Raw genomic sequence first — 23,869 nt, forward strand, 5'->3', positions numbered from 1 at the left:
TAACCCTTTTACCCCCAATGGTCGTACTGGTACGTTTCACAAAACTCATCCCTTTGACCCCCATAGACGTACCGGTACGTCCTTGCAAAAAACTGCTATTTATATTTTTTTGCATATTTTTGATAACTTTGAGAAACTTCAGGCTTTTTCCAAAATAATGAGACCAACCTGACCTCTCTATGACGAAAATTAAGGCTGTTAAAGCAATTAAAAAAAATAATTGCAAAATGTGCTTGAAAAAAAAACGCCTGGTGGTCAAGGGTTGGAAAATTCCAAATAGCGTTGGTAAAAGGGTTAATAACTTTGTTTTTCTTAGTTATACAGTACAAACCCAAGCCATTTAATTAAAGGGTCTGCACCGCCAGATTTTGAACAGTAGATAGTGATGTAAGCCATTCCAGCAGCACATAGTGTTGCCTAGCAACCTATTGTGATGCTATCAAACCCATTTTCTTTTTTGCCTGGTCATATATAACAAAACTAGGAGTAGCCCATTTGAATGACTCAGGTTTGTATAGCTAGAAAAAATACAAATTTTTTAGAAATTTTTTTTTATTTTTTAGACACTGCTCTTTTGATCTTTCTTACTTGGTTTTGTATGACATTATAAACGAATATGAGCTAGAAAATTCTAGACATTATTTTACTATATTAACAAATTCATCTCTTATTGTCTGATTAAGAGAGACCAAATAGTTTTATAGAAGAATTTAGCATGAAGGCCAAGTTTCATGGAATACTGAAATGAGCTGTATCTACAGTAATGCCTCAGAATCTACAATGATCCCTCTGCTATCACAGGTATTAAATTCCTAAACATCTGTGATGGGGGAAGAAACTGCTAAGTAGAAACAGTACTGTACAATATATTTTTCATGATTTTTAGAGTGTTAATATGTTGTATGGTCTTGAGGGAACATTCCTGTGAAAAGCTAGAACAAGGATTCCTAAATGATGAGAAAATAATAAAGAAATACTGTCTTCTTGCTCCAGGGTCATTACCTTAATGCGCACAGCACTAACTCTGGAAGTATAAGGAAGACCTACAAAATCAGGCTTTATTGAATCTATCAGAGCACCTCATGTCTGACACATGACACCTCACCGAAACCCAATACAATACTGGTACTGGAGTAAAGCTTACCTTGCTGCTAGTATGGGCTTGACCACCATTATTTGACTTAGTTGGCCAATGTACAGTAGTAGGACATTCTATTTTAGCCCTTTTAGGACCAGACTGGTAGGACATCCTCCTCAACTTTTAAGTCAAATACAGTTGAATAGCTTTTGATTTTTTTTATAAAAATCATTATTCTTAGCAACAGACTTAACATTATAAATGTATTGAATTTTTCGTCTTGAAGGTATTTTTTTTTACTTTAGATGGGTCACTTGCCATATGAATTAGTTTTTTTCAGGACAGAATGGGAATGGTATAGCTTAAAAGTTCCTCTTTTATTTACCTCTTTTAAGTATTAGCTCTGTTGTTGTTGTTGTTTATGGAGTCTTTAAATCGTGGTTTTAGTTTTGAACTTGCGTAACCGCGAGTTATTTAAAAATTGTCGGCATACGACCTGGGTATAGATAATTTTTTTCCTTTTTCTCCTATTCAGTTTAATTGTTTAGGTTTAGTATATTATCTCAGTTTCACTTATGTTATCATGTTGTCATGCATTTATTAGCATGTTGTCATGCATTTGATATCCAGAGTAAGTTTTAGGCTAAATAGGTCTTACAGTTCGTAGTATTCAAGTTTTAGGCTAAATAGGTCTTTCAGTTCTTGGCATTTATGCTTGCTGCCTACGTTGTTGTGACCGCTTGGGTGTTTTGAGGTTAGTGTTTTATTACATAAACATTTTGACACTAACCTCAATTAGGTTTGACCCTTCGTGCAACTGGAGGGTCTGCTCCCCGTATTTATTCTTGATAGATGTTTGGCCATGTAATGGTTACTCATTTGATGCAGTATTGGCATAGCAATGCTATCATCCTTTCCAACTGATTTACTCAGCCTAGTTTTGTCTTCCCTACTTCTCAACTAGTCTAAAAGTTTGACTATTTAATGATATTTGATAAAAGGGGTTAGCCTTTTATACTCGTTTCAATTGAGTTATTCTACCCCTTTGTTGATGCAGATTGCCTGGCCCCAACAGCTAGGCATGGACTCTTGCTTACTTGCAGCCCGTAGTATTTTTTGTTTTCACGTTAAGGCAAATATAGTACAGTAGTACAGTATGATACCTTGGGGATGGAAGAAGGTAAGCTCCTCTCCTTGTAGGGATTACTAATGATTACTTTCATTTAGGAATTTTCTACTACAGATGAGTGAAATCAAAGTTAAGTGTAACAAAGTTGGGTGTAGAAATCTTACAAACCCAAAATGGTGACACACCTACTGCCATTATCATTGCCCCTGGTGTGCTTCTTGAGGCAGGGCTTAGCACCTTGTAAACTTTCCTATTTTAACCCTGGATAGGTACGGTGGGTCGTTTGCGACCCCGAGCGTCAAAAAAAAACAGGTTTTTCTCACGTGACTCACCCCTGTGACTGAATTTGTGGGTGATCGACCTGCAGGAGGTGTCTCCCCTACACGCTCTAGTAGTGTCCAGATGTGCATTGCTGTAGCTGTACTCCTTCCCCGATTTCTGAGACGCATCGGGGTCGTTCGCGTCCGAGTTTACCCTTCTGAGGTAGTTTGCATAATTATCAAAGTTATTACGTATTATGAAATTGTCGTAGAATGGTGCAACTTGTATAGGTTATCAGTTGTGGAAAGTCTTGGTGGATTGTTTGGCTACCATGTGCATGTTTTTTTTTTTAGTTAAAATGTCGTTCATCACCACGAGGACCATTTTACCGCGAGTGCCCCTTTTTCATTTTTTTTCATTTTTTTGCCAAGTCATTTTTCCGTAAGATATTGCCAAATAGTGTCGTAAAACTTTTGCTTGTTTAGTGTTGGAAAGTGTGTCTAGATGATCTGGCTACCCATGCATGACTTTGTTTTTGTCAGATACGACGTAGTTATTGGTATATTGGGTATTTAACTACGGTTACCAATTTCTGTTTTTTTTTCAATATTTGTAAAAATTACTACGTAGTAAGGAATTGCCGTATATTATTCATTTTTTTTTCATGTTTATGTGTTAGAAAGTGTGCCTTGATGGTTGGGCTAACACGTGCATGTCTTTTTTTTTATCTGAGATGTCGTATATTAGAATGTCGGGCATTTTACCGCGAGTGTCCCTTTTTAATTTTTTTTAATTTTTTTGCCAAGTCATTTTTCCGTAAGATATTGCGAAATAGTGTCGTAAAACTTTTGCTTTTTTAATGTTGGAAAGTGTGTCTAGATGATCTGGCTACCCATGCATGATTTTGTTTTTGTCAGATACGACGTAGTTATTGGTATATTGGGTATTTAACTGCGGTTGCCAATTTCTGTTTTTTTTTCAATATTTGTAAAAATTTACTACGTAGTAAGGAATTGCCGTATATTATTGATTTTTTTTCATGTTTATGTGTTAGAAAGTGTGCCTTGATGGTTGGGCTAACACATGCATGTCTTTTTTTTTTATCTGAGATGCCGTATATTAGAATGTTGGGCATTTTTCCGCGAGTGCCCCTTTTTATTTGTTTTGCATTTTTTTGCTTAGTCATGTTACCGTAAGGAATTGGCAAGTAGTGTCGCAAAACTTATATTTTTATAGTGTTGGAAAGTGTTTCTAGATGATCTGGCTACCCATGCCTATTTTTTTTTTAGCCAGATATGGCGTATATATAAGTATGTGTTCGATTTTCCTGTGATTGCCATTTTTTCGTTTTTTCCCATTTCTTTCAAAATTACTACGTACTAAGGAACTATCACAGAGTAATATTTCATTTATATGTTTATTTGTCGGAAAATATGCCTTGATGGTTTGCCTAGCACGTGGCTGAAATTTTTTTTTTCTGAAATGCCGTATATTAGAATGGCCATTTTTCCACGAGTGCCCCCTTTTTTTTTTTTTTTTTGCATTTTTTTGCTTAGTCATGTTACCGTAAGGAATTGGCAAGTAGTGTCGCAAAACTTATATTTTTATAGTGTTGGAAAGTGTTTCTAGATGATCTGGCTACCCATGCCTATCTTTTTTTTAGCCAGATATGGCGTATATATAGGTATGTGTTCGATTTTCCGGTGATTGCCATTTTTTCGTTTTTTCCCAATTCTTTCAAAATTACTACGTACTAAGGAACTATCACAGAGTAATGATTCCTCTAGATGTTTATTTGTCGGAAAATTTTGTTTACTTTTTTTTTGATTGAATATCATCAAATTTTTTTAGCTAAAATATTGTTTTACATTTTTTTTTCGATTTTATTTCCCTTCAAAAAAAATTTTTTGGGTCAGAATTTTAATTTTATAGTCGTAAAATAATCGACAATTATCTAGCAACCCACCATACAATTTTTATGCATATCCAATAATAATTAGATTAGTAAATAACACCTTGAAATTGACATACCCTTCCTACATTTCAAGTGGCAGATTAGGGAGTCTGAGTCAGTGTGGTTGGCGGCCATTTTGTGGACATATCCGAAGCGTAAGCTTCCCTATCTATATATATTCTTGTTCCCTATAGAATTTGTGATATTTTGGTATATTTTTACCTGCATAAATATCATATTATATATTAAATATATGTATTTTTTTACGAAATTTCCAAGTACTCAAAAAATTACCTTTAGATATGGCCCCTGATATAAATGTAATTTACAAAATAATGAAGATTTTTTTACATATTTCTATTTTAGGATAACATATGTTTATTCCCTAAAAAAATTAGCCACTTCCTATTTCATTTGGGTACCCAAAAAAATTCATGAAATTTGGACAATTTTTTTTGGCCAAAAAAAGTTACCCTTTTTTTCTCATTTCAGATCTTCACCTCCATGGGTCTGACTTCATCCAAAATACATCAAGATGTGTCCTAAACATTCAAGAATCAATTCCTAAAAGGATTTGTGTATATATGTATAAACTTTTTTTTTATGAATTTTTATGTCAGGTCTTTTTTTTTTTTTCTACTTAATTTTTTAAAATATTTATAATAAATAGTTTTTCTGCAGATGAGTAGTATTTATCTTAACAGTTGTTTTAAGCATTCATTGAAGTTTTTTTTGGCAAAAGAAAAAAGGAGGTTACTGCAAAAACTGATTTTTCAAGAATTTTTTTTGGCGTCGGGGTCGTTCGCGTCCGAGTATACCCTTAAAGGGGTGTCCGAGGACCGTACCTATCCAGGGTTAATGCAATGGGTTTGTTCATTTTGTGAAGAATACGGATCCATTAGCTTCAGGCCTGAGGCTTTTTTTCCTTTCTATGTGAGTGGAAGGTTTTGCAGAGATCTCTGGATCCTCAGAGTATTTGCTCATTAAGGAACTTGGAGATTTATTTCCAACAGTATTAGATTTGGCAGCATACCTACTTAAATAGAAAATTATCAGAGTTTGACAATAGAAGAAAACATTTTTGGTAAACCTCACAAACAGAATTACAGCCTATCCTCAAGTGTGTATGGTTTGGTGTAGACTTTTAACAATTGTTCCTTTTCTTAAACCAGATGGCTCACTCATGATCCAAAGGAAATGGCTCCAGATGAGTGTAGAGCCATCAGTTGCATTGCTTGACATTACTTAAAGGTCTTTACAGCAGCCTCTCACCCACTATTGCTCTCACTTTATAGCCTTCTATCTGTGTTCCCACCTCCCCTCTTCCTTCTTGCTGTCCAGCCTCTTAACTTGTCCTTCATATTGCAAGTGCAGTTTGTTCCCCATTACACATGGGTGCTGAATGGCCACCTAAGCCCAAGTACGGGATCGTCTAGCCCATTTCCGTACATACAAGTGAAAGTAGGCGGAGCTATGAGAATCTCAATATGCCTCATTTCTGTTTCCTGAAGTTGAACAGACTTTATCATAGTGGTCCCAAGAAATTGATAAATTCTAGATCTTGATGCCTATTGAACTAGGGTCTCGAGTGCTATTTTTCGTTTAGCTTTTACAAAGACAGCAGATTTATAAGTTCCTTGTTTTCAGTTATTTGACACATAGCAAAAAAAGGTTCTTTTTGCACAAATAGGGATACTTTTTGATAAGAAAGTATCTGTATACAAAAAATTCATGATACGAAACTAGATGCAAAGATTTTATCCCCTCATATTATGACTAAAATTTCATGATACAAAATGTGATTTACTCAGCCGCCGAGAATAATTTTAGAATTTGTGCGCCACCAAACTACGAACTCGCCACTATTTTCCTTCTCTTACATTGTATATCTCCCTACCTTGATGCTAGTTACCGCCGTAAGGTCCTGCTGTATTTTATATCTTTACGTACATTTTTAAGCTAAAAAACACAATGAACAGTACTGTATGTGTGTGTGTACAGGATGTACGTCCGCACAATGCTACCACGCATATCAAAATATTAGCGATGTATTTTTCTTTCATTTTGGTAAATAAATAACTGATCGTAACATTTTCCCTTATAATGTCATGATTATTTATTTGCATTTAATTTTTTATCTAAGTACATTTTTTAAAATGAAAAACAATGAATAGAACTGTATTGTATGTACGAACGCACAATGCTATTATGCCTATCAAACACATTAGCCTTATATTTTTCTTTCATTTCGGTAAATAAATAACAGATCGTAACATTTTAATGCCATAACTGATTATTTACAATTAATTTTATATTGCGCATTTAGAAAAAAAAAAAGAACTATTGTATGTACGAACACACAATGGTACTACGCTTATCGAAACATTACGATATATTTTTATCTCATTTCGGTCAATAAATAACCACTAAAAAAGGGATTTGACGAAGGAAAAATCTATTTCTGGGGAGAGACCTGTGGCGCCTGGTGAAAAGGGTCCTTCTTTACACTTTTCTGATATAAACCTTCCAAATATACCAGAGAAAGATAAAAGCATTAAATGCAGAGGTTACTACCCTCGCATGAGCACCTTGTGGGTGTCGTGTATAAAGCAGGGGCGTGTGAAAACCACTATTCACAGGCAGCCTTCCATTTAGATAATTTCTCCATCAAAGGGAAGGGCCGTAACAGAGGCCCTAGATACCACACTTGAACCACACCACCGACGCCTAACACGAACGCCCTCTAGGACATCCTTCTGCTAGAACATATGGCTTGGAAAGGAAAAAGGGTGGGACCGTACAAAATAACAGGGAAGGGTTTCACCGGGTGTCATAGGTCTCTCCCCAGAAATAGATTTTTCCTTCGTCAAAATCCCTTTTCTGGGTCGACCTGTGACACCCGGTGAAAATGTACCAGAGAATGCCTTCCAAGCCCAATAAAGTAATAACATAATGAGGAGAATACAAACACCATGTAACAAAATAATATAATATAATAATGTAAGTAAACATAAAATTACAAACTAGCCAAAGGACATAGTGAACTTAAGGCTAAATAAATATGAAGACAAGGAATCATCCGAGTGTCCAAATGCAAAAAGCATCAAATCTTACATGTCTAAGCATATCTAAACTTTAAAGTAACTGTAAATACAATAACAGTTAAACCATAGGAATTAAACATGGTAATAATCTTAGGGCTAACGAACCACCCAGGAGAGTGGCGACGTGGTGTGAGTGGCAGGTAGGAGGGAGAAGAGAAGAGATGGAAGAAAGGAAGAACAAGAGATTAATGGGGAGAGATAAGACTCCCAGCTGCAACCGTTGGGTATTTAAGGGCTTGTAAGTTCTGTAGATAGTGTCGTTTGAAAACCATAGGAGATTTCCAACCCGTATATTTTTTAAGGTCATCAAAATCCATGTTCTGGAAGTAATTCATGGAGGTAGCTACTGACCGGATATCATGAGCATGGGGAAATGATTCCGGATTAGCATGTTTAATGAAGTAGAGGATTTGTTGTCTGATACCTTGAATGGAAATAGTACCTCCTTGTTCCCTGATAAACAAAGGGCCAGACGAGTGGGTGGCAGTTCTAGCTAAAAAGGCTCTGAGAGTAGTGACTGGACACAGAGAAGTATCCTGGGGAAGAGGAATAATCTTCCAAGGGGACCACCTATTTTGTGGATCCTCATTTTTAGCTAGGAAAGCTCTGTCTGGAGAAAGAAGTACTCCGGCTGAAGGGAGGAAATCTATGTTTTCTGAGTTTTGTGAGAGAGCTGCTAGTTCTGAGATTCTAGCACCTGAGGCCAAAGCCGTTAAAAATAAAGTCTTCCTAAGAAGAGTGATATAGGAGCAGGATTCATTGTCTGTGTCTGACGCAAGTTTGAGGACATTGTTCAGAGACCAAGAGACCTTTTGTGGATGAACCGAAGGTCGAAGCCTAGCACACGCTTTTGGAATAGATGAGAAATAGGAATCAGCTAGGTTAATGTTAAACCCAACAAGGAAGATTTTCTTTAAAGCTGACTTGATGGTGGTTATAGTGCTAGCTGCTAGGCCTTTGTCAAATAGGAACGTAAAGAAAGAGATGGCTAAATTCGGAGACATACGAGTATGGTCTGAATTCTTTAGGAAATCTGCTAGTTTCTTAACGGCCGAATCATATTGACGAATTGTCGAGTCCCTTTTGTCTGATTCTATGAAGAGGACGTTTTCCGGGTCAGTGTTTGCGTCTCTACGAGCTGCAAATTCATGAAGTCCACAAAGTTAGAATTTTGGCTATCCTTGAGGAATCTGACACAGTCTGAGTTTGGACTACTTGGGTCAGTTTGGGGAATGAGATCTGGAAGGGACGGAGTTTCAACTCGAGGAGGAGAGGAAACCAACTGCTCTTTGGCCAGTGAGGTGCTACTAAAGCCACTGCCCCTCGGAAGGAGCGTAGTTTGTGTAAAACTTTCATTAGAAGATTCACTGGAGGGAATAGGTAAATCTTCTTCCAATGGTTTCAATCCAGGGTTAATGCGTCCATGGCATAAGCCTGAGGGTCCAGGTTTGGGGTCACATAACAAGGAAGTTTGTGATTCAGCTGAGTTGCGAATAGATCTACCTGAAGGCCCGGAACCAGCCTGAGTATCCACCGGAATGCATTTATGTCTAGAGACCATTCTGATTTCAGTGGTTTCGTCCTGGATACTGAGTCTGCTATCACATTCTGGACTCCTGCTAGGTGAGTTGCTGACAGGAACCAGTTCTTTTCTGTTGCCAAGGCAAAGATAGTGACCAGGACCTGATTCAGGTTGGGTGACTTGGATCCTCTTCTGTTGACGCAGTGTACTACGGCTGTGCTGTCTGACACTACTCTGATGTGGGTCGACCTCGGAGGAGAGTGTCTCTTCAGGGTCAAGAACACTGCCATGGCTTCGAGAACATTGATATGGAACTGTTTCATGGCGGGTGACCAAGAGCCCTGAAACATCTGATGTTCGGAGTAACCCCCCCATCCACTCAGAGACGCGTCTGTATGAACTGTCACTTGTGGAGGTGGGAATTGTAGAGGAACCGATTTGGAGAGGTTCCTCGGTTCGGACCATGGGCGTAGTCTCATTTTCAAGACAGAGGGGATCTTCGAGACCTTGTCTCTTAAAGGTACTGTAGCTCTCTTTCTCCAAACTCGATTGATGTCTTTGAGTTTGGCTTTTAATAGGAGATCTGTTACTGAAGCGAATTGGAGATGGCCGAGGATTCTTTCTAAGGCTCTTCTGGACACCTGTTTGTGTTTGAGAAAATTCCTGATCTTGGAAGCTATTTTCCTTACCTTTTTGGAAGGAAGGGATAGCTTGTGCTTTGAAAGATCCCATTGAATGCCTAACCATTCGAAGTGGCATGATGGTTGCAGGCGGGACTTTTGGAGATTGACCCGAAATCCCAGGTTGGCGAGAAATCGAAGTACTTTCGTCGTAGCTCTGTTGCATTCCTGGGTCGACTGAGCCCAAATGAGCCAATCGTCCAGATAAGCTATGATCTGTATCCCTTGGTTCCTAAGTTGTTCTAACACTGACTCTCCCAGTTTCGTGAATATCCTGGGAGCAATGCTGAGACCGAAGGGCATGACTTTGAACGCAAAGGCTTTCCTGCCTAGGCGGAAGCCTAGGTAAGGAGAGAAGTTTCGAGCTATTGGCACATGATAATAGGTGTCGGTAAGATCGATAGAGGTGGTGGCGGCCCCACGGGGAAGTAAGGTCCGTACCTGAGAGATAGTCAACATTCGGTGAGGGGGATTCGGATGCTGAGACGTCGAAGCAGAGGGAGACTGTGATGACGAGTGGGCAACTGACGATTGATGGTAGTGACCCCGGTTCGTCTTGTAAGGGGTAAATCTCTGCTTCTTCTTGAAGAAAGCTTGCTTTTGGGCTTCGACCTTCCTTTTGGCAGTGAGGCCCCACCTTCCTTGGAAATTTTGGTTTGCTCTCGCAGCGTCCTGCAGAACCTTGTTCACCTCCTCCTGAGGAAAGAGGGTTTTACCCCAGCAGGAGGAAGCTATCAGCCTGTTCGGTTCATGTCTGATAGAGGCCTCAGACAGAACTTATTTCCTGCAACTAACCCGAGCCGACCAGAAATAGTGTAGGTCGATTTGGTAGGACAGAGACAGGTTCTTTGTGAATATCCGAAACAAGGTCTCAGTCGGATAAAGCAAGGCTAGGGACTCCGCGGAGGTAATGGAGTGGAGAGACCTAGCTAACCTATTCCGATTCTCCGGTAATTTGGGAAGCTTCTCGGAAAACAGAGTAGAGGTGCAGTCTGGGTCTAACTTCCTTACTGTGAAAGTAGAGGAAGCATCGTCCCAGGTAGCAGAGGTACTCGGGATGAGCATGGAGGTGGGGTCCGTCTCTTTAAGAGCTGGCATGGCAGAACCTTCTTTGACAGCTTGAATAGTGAGATGTGTCAATTTATCCGTAATAGCCAAGTTAATAGCAGGAGCAGTTGTAAATATGGTGTACAGTGAACCCTCGCTACTTCGCGGTTCGACCATCGCGGATTCACCACTTCGCGGGTTTTTTCCATAACCCATATATATATACATATCGCGGATTTTCCGGAAATTTTGAAAATACCGCGAAATCTGAAGACCCCCAAATACGATATTTTGTTACCTGTAATTCCATTAATACTGTAATTAGTAATATCTGCTCTTACTGATTGTTCATTGCATTACATATGATATATAATTCAGCACAGAAAGAAATAAAACACGAAAAGAGAATGTGATCATACGATAATACAGTACTGTATACAGTACGTAGTAAAATTAAATCGAACATGAAACGCAAATCAGATGCAGTCATACCATATTAGAATGGTGTAAGGCTGCTGATGGCTACTATACTACAAATGTAATGGATGTGCATCTTTTCCATGATTCTTTTGTATGTATACGTACGTAGTACTGCATCCAATAATATTCTTTGTTGCAAAAATCACATTTCGAATAAGCGTACGAGAGAGAGAGAGAGATAGAGAGAGAGAGAGAGACAGACACATCCTACAAAAGAATAAAATAGCATACGTAAAGCTATTACGTGTATTATTATTGTTATTATTATTATTGTTGTTGTTGTTAATAAAATTATTATTGCTATTATTATTATCATTATTATTATTATCATTACTGTATTATTATCATACGATAATTCAGTACTGTATACAGTACGTAGTAAAATTAAATCGAACATGAAACGCAAATCGGATGCAGTCATACAATATTAAAATGGTGTAAGGCTGCTGATGGCTACTACTGTACTACAAATGTAATGGATGTGCTTCTTTTCCATGAATCTTTTGTATGTATACGTACGTAGTACTGCATCCAATAATATTCTTTGTTGCAAAAATCACATTTCGAATAAGCTTACGAGAGAGAGAGAGAGAGAGAGAGAGAGAGAGAGAGAGAGAGAGAGAGAGAGAGAGAGAGAGAGAGAGAGAGAGAGAGAGAGACACACACATCCTACAAAAGAATAAAATAGCATACGTTAAGCTATTATTATTGTTATTATTATTGTTGTTGTTAATAAAATTATGATTGTTATTATTATTATCATTATTATTATTGTTATTATTACAGTACTGTACTGTATTATCATTATTTATTATTATTATTATTAATACTGTACGTACGGTATGCGCGGGGTATCTTGTACTTTGAGTTGGTAACCTACGCATCTTATACTGTAAGACGGGTTGTGATTGGTTCAAGCGCTGATTGATGACGAATCAGAACTCAAGTTTTGTTATCTAGCCTGTGATTGGTGTTTTGCCCTCATCTCCAACCCGCAGCATCTAGGTTCTCGCGGGCCCGGGTTGTCCACTTTCTCTTACCGCGTATCGCTGAGTAGACGTTCTTAAGTTTGTGAAGTTTAATCTGTGCTGTGTGCGACCTTTTTAAGTTGAACTTTTTGTCAAATCCTACTGTACAATGCCTCCCAAGCGTTCTGCTTCTACTAAGGCTGGTAGTGAGCCTAAACGCCACCGAAGGAGGATGATGATTGCTGAGAAGGTTACGCTTCTCGATATGTTAAAAGACGGTAGAAGCTATGCGGCCGCAGCGCGCCATTTTGGGATCAACGAATCTACTGTTCGCTATATCAAGAAGGACGAGGCGAACATTAGAAAGACGGCTGCAATCACCTTTAGCAGATCAGCGAAGCGAGTCGTTACAACGCGTAATAAAACGATCGTACGCATGGAAGGTGCTTTAGCTGTGTGGATTGCCGACTCCCGGAAGAAGAATATAGCCTTGAATACAAACACCATCCGAACAAAGGCTTTGAGCTTGTATCAGAATTTTGCTGCAAAGGAACCTCAAGACGACGATGGCAACCATGCTGAAGATGATGATGATGCAGATGATCCTCAACCAGGGACATCCACTGATTCCCAGCCTCAGAAACAACGTTTTTCCGCCAGCAAAGGATGGTTCGCGAAGTTTCAGAAACGCTTCGCCCTGAAAAGCGTTTCCCTGCATGGCGAGGCTGCTTCGGCTGACACTGCCGCTGCTGAAAATTACGTGAACCAGACGTTCAAGAATATTATCGCCGAAGGTGGATACAAGCTGGAACAAGTGTTTAATATGGATGAGACCGGCTTATTTTGGAAGAGAATGCCGTCGCGAACTTTCCTGTTCAAAGAGGAAGCCAAAGCCTCTGGCATTAAAGCATTCAAGGATCGCGTTACCCTTGTGATGTGTGGCAATGCTGCTGGATTTTTGCTAAAGCCGGGGCTTATTTATAAGTTGAAAAATCCTCGCGTTTTGAAAAATAAAAACAAGTATCTCCTTTTCGTGTACTGGATGCATAATCCAAAAGCATGGATTACGAAGATGCTGACCTCCAACTGGTTCCACCAGTGTTTCATCCCGCAAGTCAATGAATATCTCGTAGAAAAGGGCTTGCCACTCAAGATCCTTCTCCTTATGGATAACGCTGGTGGACACGCAACTGATCTGTCGCGTGAGGGCGTTCAGGTTGAGTTCCTGCCACCCAACACCACGTCATTAATTCAACCGAAGGACCAGGTGGTTATCAGGGCGTTCAAGGCCCTCTACACGAAGAATACCTTGGCGGACCTCGTTGCGTGTGTGGATGCTGCCCAAGAGGATGAGGATGAAGATTTTAACTTGAAGGCGTACTGGCGGGAGTACACCATAGCCACGTGCCTGAAGAATATTCAGAATCCACTTCAAGAGATGAAACCTGCAACTGTGAATGCGAGCTGGAAGAAGTTGTGGCCTGAGATTATTTACGACGACGAGGGATTTACACCTGCTGAAATCCAACACTCTGCAGTACGCAAATCTGTGCAGTTGGCTGCCATAATTGGAGGTGACGGGTTTGGCGACATGACGACTGAAGACGTCGACGAGTTGTTGGACTGCCATTCCCAGCCCCTAATTGACGCAGACCTCGAAGACCTGACGAAATCGGCAAGCGAAGAAGAGAGTGAAACCTAGGAAGAGACCCAAGAAAATGTCAAAGAAACGGGCTTAACACTAGAACGGCTTGCCAAGGTCTGCAACCATATAAAGGAGGTGAAAGAAATGTTGCAAGAGTGGGACGAGGATATGGTTCGGTCGATGCAATTCTGCAACAAGGTTGATGACATAATGACTCCCTACAAGATGCTCTTAGATCGAAAAAAGAAGCAGCGGCAACAACTTCCGATCACAATGTTCTTCCAGCCTCGCAAAAAAGAGCCAGTTCCTCCTGCTACTACGCCTTCGGAAGAAATTGAAGAAGTTGAAGAGGTGTCCCAGGAAAAGACACCTCCGTCTGAAGAGACGTAAAATACTACCTGGCTGCACAGTAGAACACATCATCAGCTTCATCATCATCATTTCTACTGTGCAGCAAATTCATCGCCATCATCATTCAAGTTTTTCTTGAACTTCTTTCGTGGTGAGTACAGTAACAATCTTTATTTTTTAATTTAATATTCTAACATTCTAATATTTGTGCCTGTTTTATAGTTTAGTACTGTATGCATTAAGTTAAAGGGAAGGTTTTAAAAGTCTACATGTAACCTATCATATTTTTTTTTTTTTTTAAATTTACATTTACGTACGTAAAACAATCTCTCTCTCTCTCTCTCTCTCTCTCTCTCTCTCTCTCTCTCTCTCTCTCTCTCTCTCTCTCTCTCTCTCTCTCTCTCTCTCTCTCTCTCTCTCTCGTAAATTGTTTTCCTGCTTTGCTACGTACAGTATGTACTTTATGATTTTATATAGATACGGTAAATTATATTTGTACTAATAACATATTTTGTAAATGCTTTTACTGTAAATATCATTATTTATTACTTTCATCATGCACGTTAAATGCCTTCTTTGTTCTGAGTGTGGTTGTTTACTGAGCCTACAGTACTTTATGATGCTGTCGTTTCAGGCGGCGTCATAAAGAAAAACATTTCATTTGGAAGTCCTAAGAAAAATTAAGTAAAACATTGGTAATAAAAAAATCAACATACTGTATAATCAATATAATCGATGCAAAAACTAACCTATACATATATGTGTACACTAAATGAGTTTGTTTCTTCATTATGATCAGAGATGAACGTAAACAAAACATTGGTTGCCATTTTTTATCGTGGTTTTTAGGTGTTTAGGAAATGCATGATATAAAATTGCCTTTAATATTTGTGCCTGTTTTAGTTTAGGGTGCTGTAGTACATGCATTAAGTGTTCTGTACATTAAAGGGTAGTTTGTTAACAGTACTACGTACAAGGGAAGGTTTTAAAAGTCCGAATATACATGTTAAATATATAGGTAAATATGATGTCACTACTTCGCGGATTTTCACCTATCGCGGCCGGGTCTGGAACCTATCTACCGCGATAAACGAGGGTTCACTGTATTGTATTATTTTCCGTTTATTATTACCTCCTTAATGTTTGTGTTTGTGTGTGTTTGTGAACAGCTTCATAGCCACAATTTTAATTGTAGAGTAGTGAAACTTGAAGTGATTAACTGTTATGTAAAAAGCTGGAAATGATTAAATTTTGGAAGGTCACGGTGAAGCTAAATGTCCAATTCACGTAATCAGTCATAAGTTTGAACATCATTGTCATGGACACTTCAAACTTGGTTCATATTCGAGTGTATAAAAATCCACGCCAAGTAATACATATTAAGGTCCAACGTCAAGCTAAAGATCAAATTCCAGTCATCAACCATTCGACTACAATTTTAATTGTAAAGCAATGAAACTTGTAGGATTTCAGGGGTTTTAAACTTGTGTAAAGAGGTGGAAATTAGTAGATTTTTTAAGGTTAAGGTCACAGTCAAGCAAAATGTCCAATTCACGTAATCAGTCATAATTTTGGATGTTGTTCTCACAGACTTCAAAGTTGGTTCATATTTGAGTGTATGAAAATCTTCGCCAATTAATACGTGTCAAAGTCGAAGGTCAAGCAAGAGTCCAAGGTCAAGGTCAAGCGAAAGGTCAAATTCGGGTCTTCTACTATACGGCCACAATTATAATCGTAAAGTAATAAAACTTGCGGGGATTTTGAACTTATGTGAAGAGCTGTTGAGGTCCAGGTAGAGTAAGGTCAAGCAAAAGGTCAAATATTGGTCATCAATCATATGGCCACAATTTTAATTGTAAAGCAATGAAACTTAGTGATTTTAAACTTATATAAAGAGCTGGAAATGATTGATAATATTAAGGTATGCTGGTTTTGAGAAATAAGCTGCCATGGCCAAGGTCTGTACTCTCGGAGTGTTTTTCTAGTTGCATTATGTTTTAATAACCATTTCATTTACAGGTATTAACAGTTAGGTGAGATATATTGAGTGATTCAAATGTATTTGTGATGTTTTTATAGGGCTTGGAACAAATTTGGATGATTTACGTGTAAAACGTGACTCATACGAAAAAATCATGATACATAGCCACTATGGAGCCAATTAATTTTGTATATATAGGCATTACTGTAATGGCGAACTCCCTTATTATCTAAAATAATTACCTGTTCCCTAGTTTGCAGTTTGGCATTTTCAAGGGCCTTTGTTCTCTGGTTTTCTTTTTATAGAATTTTCAGCGTCATACAGAAATCTCTAGATGCAGGTCTTGAATCTTATATGATTGATCTTAGTTTTATGTTTTTTTTTAATAATCATGATGCTCTTAGGTTTTAAACTGGAACGGGTGGGAATTTTGTGCTTATGTAGATAGTTATTGTATTTATGATTGGTACCATTAAATTAGCGATAATTTTCTTATGTGCTTTTTTTAATATGAAATATATATCTAGTCAAATATTGATTTTAGAAACATTTTGGTAGTTTTAATTATTGCATTTGTATTCTTTTCCAGCAAACATACCAGCATGTTATGCCTATACAGCCAGAGAAGAATCTGCAAGAACACATTGTTTGCTACCTGACAATTTGGGGATGACTGATGATACTGATACAGAGGAGGTTTTACATGAATTAGTGCAGTTTTTATTAAAGGTATGGCATAAGTGTTGAAATAACTGAAAAGAAAATTTTGTTGGTGATGGAAGTGGAAGTTACAATTAGTTGAGAAACATTTTGAGTAAAGGCTGCAGTAGAATATAACCTTTTATACAGAATTTATAATCGTTCCCATACTAACAAACTTGGAGTTATTCATTTTGATTATCTTACGGCAAAGCTGGAAGGTAGCTCTTGGACTTGAAGTGCGAGGTGGCAACCCTGCCAAACTGCTTGAACGGGGAGGCTTTGGGGTACCTAGCCACCTCTATATATATTTTCACAGCTGTGAGGTACGCCACATTTTCATTTGGCTCTATAGATTGTGGACATGCCTCTCTTCTTCCGAGGCTGTCATTGGACATCTTTGCTTTATCATTTCAGGTGTGCGTGATTTTTTCAGATCGGCTTCATGCGGATCTGTCCTGGGCGCGAGGGTGCTGAGTGCGGTACCTTCATGTCATCGCTGGATACCAACCCACACACTCTGTGTCCTTCGTGTAGAGGTCATCGGTGCGAGCAGGGTTTTCCCTGCGCAGAGTACAGGGAGTGGCCTGCCTCCTAATGGGAGAAATTTGGGCCGGAAAAGAAAGAAGGGTGAGCGCAATCTATCACCCTTGAGGGCAAGGAAAGCACATTCTTCTTCTTCTCGCACCCCCAAATATCTTTCAAAAGCTCCTCCTCGGTCGCAATATTCCGAAGGACGATCAGTCAAGAGCGCAGACTGACTAACTCCGTTACAACCCCTTGGTACATGTAGGTAGTTGTTTCTCCTAGAGGAGCAACTTCACCTCCAGCTGCCAGGGAGCCATTTTCCCTTGCAAATGTGTTGCAGGTGTAGCCAACCTTAGGGGCTTCTGGGCCCCCTTCGAAGGAGGAACTTCTGCATCTCCATCAGCTATGCCAGGAATGACCCTTCCAGAGCCTTCAACATCTCATGCTTTGGAGCTGTGCAAAGTCCATCTGTCACCCTCTTCTTGACCTTCCATGCATAGACAGGGCGATTGCTCGGATTTGCCCCTCCAACGGCCTCCTGCTAACAACAACCCTACCTGTCATCCTGTAACCTTCAACCATATGTTTCTTCCCACAGGAACCCGTCAGTTGCAGTGATGATCTTCCTGAGACCAGCGTTCCTCCCACCAGTAGCGCAAAAGGACAAGCCTCTCCATCTTCTCGTCGTTCAGGACACTTCTTTTGTGTGACGATTGGAAGATTTGATGGATCGTAGGACATCACGATCGGAACGCTCTTTTTCTGGTAGGCGTTTTTGCTCTAAAGCTTCACGCTCATGAGACTTATCGGTCTCAACGCTCTTCTCGAAGCCATTCCGCTTCATGAGGAGAAATCTCATGATCGCACTCTGCTCATCCAAGAGCATCCCAATCTAGACCAAGGTCCAGACGCTCGCGTTTTAGATCTCGACGATGTAGATCACGAGGATGGCCCTTGCGAGGACGACTCTCCCGTTCATGAGGGCGACGTTCACGCTCGCGAGGGCGCTGTTCACGAGAACAACATTCACGTTCTCAAGAACAACATTCTCGTTTCAAGGCCAACTGTCACGTTCACGAGCTAGGCATTCATGACGCTCTTCCGTTCTCGAACGAGAGCTAGACGTTCTGCGTCTATCGGTAGAGATAGGCGTTTGTTCAGTCAATAACGCTTAGCCCCTCAACCCGTCCTTCTCCTAAACGACCTCAGACTGAATCTGATCATGAGACTGACCGTCCCTCAGACAGGTGTCCAGCTAAACCTCCAGTGCCTTTTACAGCCTGGGGGTTTTTGTAAAGCATTCGCCTATGCAACGCTTGGGAATGCGTCCAATTGCGACGCGTTCTCCAACGCTTAAGGCTGCTCCTACTCAGAGGCCTTCTCTTTCGACTTCGTGCTTCTTTGCTGCAGCAGGAATGTGTTAGACCTTCCTCTTCCAGTATGGGTCCTAGTACTGTTGTTGCGAGCACTTCTGCTCATAAATCGCGGCTGTTGTCGCGCGAAACTAACAATTTTTGCGCTTAAATCAGCGATATCCGCGAGCAATTCAGGAGCTGATGTATCAGAACCGCGAGCAAGTGCAGTACCAACAGCTCCCCCTCCGCCTCCTGCTTCTACCATCTCCAGCAGCAGGCCTATGCCCTTTCCAGAGTGTTTTAAGGAGCCTCTTGATATGTTTGCTAATGTCCTTATTATCCCGGTATGTCCTTCTTGTCCGTTGAAGAAACAGGTTCTTCTGATGCAGGGACTCTCCCTTGCGTCGACACAGGTTCCCTCCCTAGAGGACGTTTTCCTGGACTGGACCTTCAAGGGAAGCCCTTGGCTTTCCTAAAGGTTCTGTGCTTCCTGCATGGGTGAGCACTTTCATCTCCACCCTGCAGAAGTCAATGGGTGTGGCTCCTCCACTACCACAACCTGTGAGAGCTCCCTAGGATTCCTTTGGAGTCCTCTTTGAGTTCGTCTCTTGGGAGTCTAGATCCTAGGAGGAGACCAACGTCGGACAAGGCACGGAGATCACCTTCCTCTCGATCTCGTTCCGAGGGTCCTCTTCCTTCTGACTCTTACATGGCCAACCTGCCTTCTACTCCGGTTACGACTAGGGAAACCATGACTAAAACGCAGAAGAGAAGGATGAAAGACATTGTAGTGGTTTGCGGACTGTGGCCAGAGGTAGCACCCGAACTGCTTAGTGTCCGAATACCGACCACACTCCAATGTTCACTACACAAAAAATATATGACGGTGAAATACCCAAAAATCTGGGTAAAAGGCAAACAATCAAGGATGAACTGGGCACTGGGCACTTGGCACCACCCCTTGATTTTATACTGGGCAAGGGGACCTTATCTTCCCTTGCCTTCAGCTTGCTGAATAAACGTGTAGCATGACCGCTGATTCATTTCTGGGAAAATGAGCAGTATACATGAATAGCTTGAATCTCAGGTTAGATTTTATTAAGGAAACAAATAATGCTAAACATTCAATGGGTGGCTGAGAAGGGGACACAATGGTGTAAGGAACTCAAATGAAATGCTGTTTTCATAAAAACAAGAAAAATATATATTTGAAAAAGGAAAAAAAAATATATCATTCCTGAGAGAAACAATACAAAACTTTAGTATGAAAAGTCAGATCTTCAAAACACATAAGCAGAAACCTAGATATATCCATGGCACAGATTCATAGGAATCAACCTTCTAAAAGTTAACAAAACAAAAAATGATTTGAATAACCAAAAAGAAAAAAAAAAAAAACAAACTATTCTCATGCTGGACACTCATAAGTGTTCCCTAAACTGTATTAGTATAAACAAAGGCACACCTAACTGTGTATCTATTTGGGATACATTCAAATACCAGTAGCTTGCCTCACGATCTAAGGGTTCATAAAACAAGGTTGCAATTCACACAGCAAAACTAGATCATCCCGGCACCCTTGCTTTTTACAGTCTTCTCCAGGCTGACTAGCAACATACTCAAGTTCATTATCTGCATGCACGGTCAACTGGGCGTGGGCATTGACAACACATAAAAGTTTGGCTGCAATTGAAAACTGTTGTATGCCACTTTATGTTCACTTGGTTCTGGGGACAAGTATTTGAAAAACTGTCCGTAAACCCTCTGTGTAAAAATATTACCACCTAATTCAGTGATAAGACTAATCTAGTTTCATTTGCTCCTAATTTTGAGTCAAGTTACCATGTTGCAGGGCATGCTTAATTCACTTATCAGTGTACGAGAAGAAATAGTTACAACACACAAGGCTCGAGTAATTATTCTTTTGGCAACTTCATCTTTCGTATATACTTAGAAGAATAACCTAAACTTCTCTCCCTACTGGGTGTAGGGGCCTGCTGGCAGTACCTGTTAAAAAGAAATAATAACGGATTAAGTCACTTTTTGGGGGAACACTTGAGGACTAAACTATATAGAAAATGAAATAATTTTTTCATATACAAATCATTAAGCTTTCTTTGACACAAACCATTATGTATTGCATTGTAACACCACCTCACGCCAGTATCATCCACCCTAGGACGAGTAGGGACAGGATCTCCCTGGGATATTGCTTTTTTCCTTCAACCCTCAAGAAATTGAGGTAGGGCCTTTGGACCAGCGTCCGATTTCTTTGCTTCCTCTGGAGGGAGAGCCTTCAGCTCCAACTGCCAGAGGTTTGGCTGCTGGAGCCTTGAAGCCTTTGCAAGTTCCCTCTCCTAAGACCGTGGAGGAATGTCGTGTGTGAAGGGAGTCAAAAGACACCAAGATGAAACCCAAGAATGCTACAGCCAGGGGAGCTTATTTGGTTGAGTCACAGAGAAGGTCCCCTGTGGCGGGTCCCTCTATCGACACCGTTAACGGCCCTGACCTACCCCAGGCTCTGGATGTGAGCCTGGAGGTAAACGACCCCGTGAATACGTATGATGAAAATCTTCCAAAGGCAGCTAGTTCAAACTTTCACTCTGAGCAAAAGAGACCCGAGTCAGAACATCCTTTGGCAGGTCCTCTCTTGTATGTGGGCCATTAATAGGCTTTCAAATCCTGGTATTACCACCCAGGAGGGTTAGGATATGGTACTTGATGAAATATTCCAGACCCAGAAGCCTCCCAGAGCTAGAGCAGCTTTGCTCTGGTCTCAGTGCTTGATGGCCACCGAAAGGAAGTCTATCGCTCAGATAGCTGGAACTTTTAGTTTCTTGAGGGCTGTTTCTTCACGGTCTCTACCACTTCCTTTTGTTCTTCAAAGGAAGTACTATTATCAAATCTAAGGGGAACCACATTCCACCATGTCTCTCGACCCTTCAGTAGACTCTAACAAAGGGTCTTCCAGCTCAAATCCTCTGCTCTCTGAGGGCCTCCCTCTTGGCAATTGAGCTCCTTAACATAGAGAGAGGCGTGAATTATGCCATACTGGAGGCTTCATGGCTTGTCCTATGCTTGGAACTCAAGAGTCCGAGCACCCGATAATAGGAAAGATTCAGTCTTCCTGACTGATTCCTTTGACAAGTCGTGGGAGGGAACCATGAAGCCGAGAAATCTCAACCATAGATCCCGCCATGAAGCAGCGTGCATGGCATACTTCGCGCCTCTCTCTATGTTTAGGTGTTCAAGTGCCAAAAGCAAGGCTGACAGAGGAAAGGGTTTGAGTGGGAACCCCCTTCGTAAGAGAGACTTATCGAAGGGTCGAGGGTCATGGTGGAATGTTGTTCACCTTCGATCTCATAATACTAACTTTGTAACACAAAAGGAAGTGGCAAAGCCTGAGAGGATGAACTTGCTCTCAAGGAACTGGAAGTTCCAGCTATCTGGGAGATAGCTTTTCTATTAGCAGCTGTTAGGCCTTTGAACCGGGGCAAAGTTGCACTGGACCTAGAAGGCTTCTTGGTCTCGAAGAAGAGAGCATCAAGAACCATTTCCTTCCCTTCCTGGATGGTGGAACTAGGAGTCGATAGCCTTTTAATGGCCCTCATACAGGCGAAGACCTGCCTGAAGGTATGTTCCATCTCTTTCCTCTCTTGTTCAGTGGAACCAGGAGTTGATAGCCTTTTAATGGCCCTAATACAGGTGAGGACCTGCCTAAAGGTATGTTCCATCTCTTTCCTCTCTTGTTCATAGTGATAGTTCGGACTGGCTGCCTTTGGAAGATATTCATCCTCCGGATTTAATGGGTCATCCACCTCCAGGCTCACTTTCAGAGCCTGGAGTAGGTCAGGGTCATCAATTAAAGTAGTGGATGGGCCCGCCACCGCAGATCGCATCTGTGCCTCGGCCTCTCCAGCTGCCCTTGCGGCGCCGTTCTGCGTTGTCTTAGTCCTTCGACTTCCTTCGCACGGTACGGTCCTCTTTGTTCTTAGGAGGGGAACCTGCGAGGTCGTTGAGGACTTGGATGAGACGGTGGCCTTAGGAGCAGAAGGCTTTTCCTCTGAAAGAGGAACAGCGACCGGGAGCTGGTCCGGCGGCACTACCTTGATATCAGGAGGGTTAAAGGAATGGATATTGATTTCCCTGACTGAGCCTAAGTCCCTACTCGTCCTAGGATGGAGGATATCAGCGTGGGAAGGGTTCACACTTCTCATTCGTCTCCTCTGCTTTCTCGTAATGATCTCTTTTGCCTTCAATGGAGTGAAAGACAAATTAGCCAAATATGAGTCCGCAGGGGCTTGGCCTTCAGCTCGCGATCGCGCTCTCGAATGTCGACTTTCTTTTAGGGTCCTGTCCTGCATTCAGTGAACTCTACAAGGACCCCAAAGTTATCCTAGGGGTAGCTCTGACTGAGACAGTCAGGGGTTGCGGAACTGCAGGAGCCAAATTCAGAGGAATACGTTCCCGAGGAGGCGAAGCAGGGCTGGCCTAATCGGGACATTTGCAAATTCATTCAGGGGCTCCGTAAACCCTTCTGGAAAGGGTATTGGTCTTCCGCTGGAGCAGGTCCGGCCTAATCGGGACATTTGCAAATTCATTCATGGGCTCCGTAAACCCTTCTGGAAAGGGTATTGGTCTTCCGCTGGAGGTGGAAAACACCAAAAGTGTTGGGTCCGCAATTGCTCATAATCCCGACACTTCCACTCACGACATGCATGCAAAACTCGCTGATTTGTTTGTAAATTCAAGAAAATCAAGCGCGAAATCACAAGAATCGCCACTTCGTGCACCAACGGACGCGTTTCACGAGCCGAAGTGCTCGCAACAGGAGCACTAGGAGCCACTGATGAAGAGGAAGGTCTAACAACTTCCTGCTGCTCCAGGGAGCACCTACGACCGAAGTCGGTAGAGGAGGCCTTCCCGGAGGGACAACTTTGGAAGGAGAACGCGCTGTATCAAGACGCGTCTCCAAGCGTCGTGCAGGCAAACACTTAGCTAAGACTCTCCAGGCTTCGAAAGGCACTAAGGATTTAGCTGGACGCCTGGGTGTGGAGTGGTCAAGCTCATCATCATGTTCGGACCGA

At 41.1% G+C, this 23,869-nt stretch overlaps 2 protein-coding genes across 2 annotated transcripts in view; one reads left to right on the forward strand and one right to left on the reverse strand.

Moving 5' to 3' along the window:
* Window positions 1–23,869, reverse strand: part of LOC137650123 (protein maelstrom homolog) — a 418,726-nt gene that overhangs the window by 232,579 nt on the left and 162,278 nt on the right. The window lies entirely within an intron of this gene.
* The window catches only part of LOC137649862 (uncharacterized), a 133,568-nt gene that overhangs the window by 85,711 nt on the left and 23,988 nt on the right, over window positions 1–23,869 (forward strand). Inside the window, exon 5 of the mRNA XM_068382803.1 lies at window positions 16,790–16,929. Coding sequence (XP_068238904.1) covers window positions 16,790–16,929 — 140 coding nt within the window. The remainder of the gene's footprint in view (window positions 1–16,789; window positions 16,930–23,869) is intronic.

This window comes from Palaemon carinicauda, chromosome 11 (assembly GCF_036898095.1).
Source record: "Palaemon carinicauda isolate YSFRI2023 chromosome 11, ASM3689809v2, whole genome shotgun sequence".
Classification (NCBI taxonomy): Eukaryota; Metazoa; Arthropoda; class Malacostraca; order Decapoda; family Palaemonidae; genus Palaemon; species Palaemon carinicauda.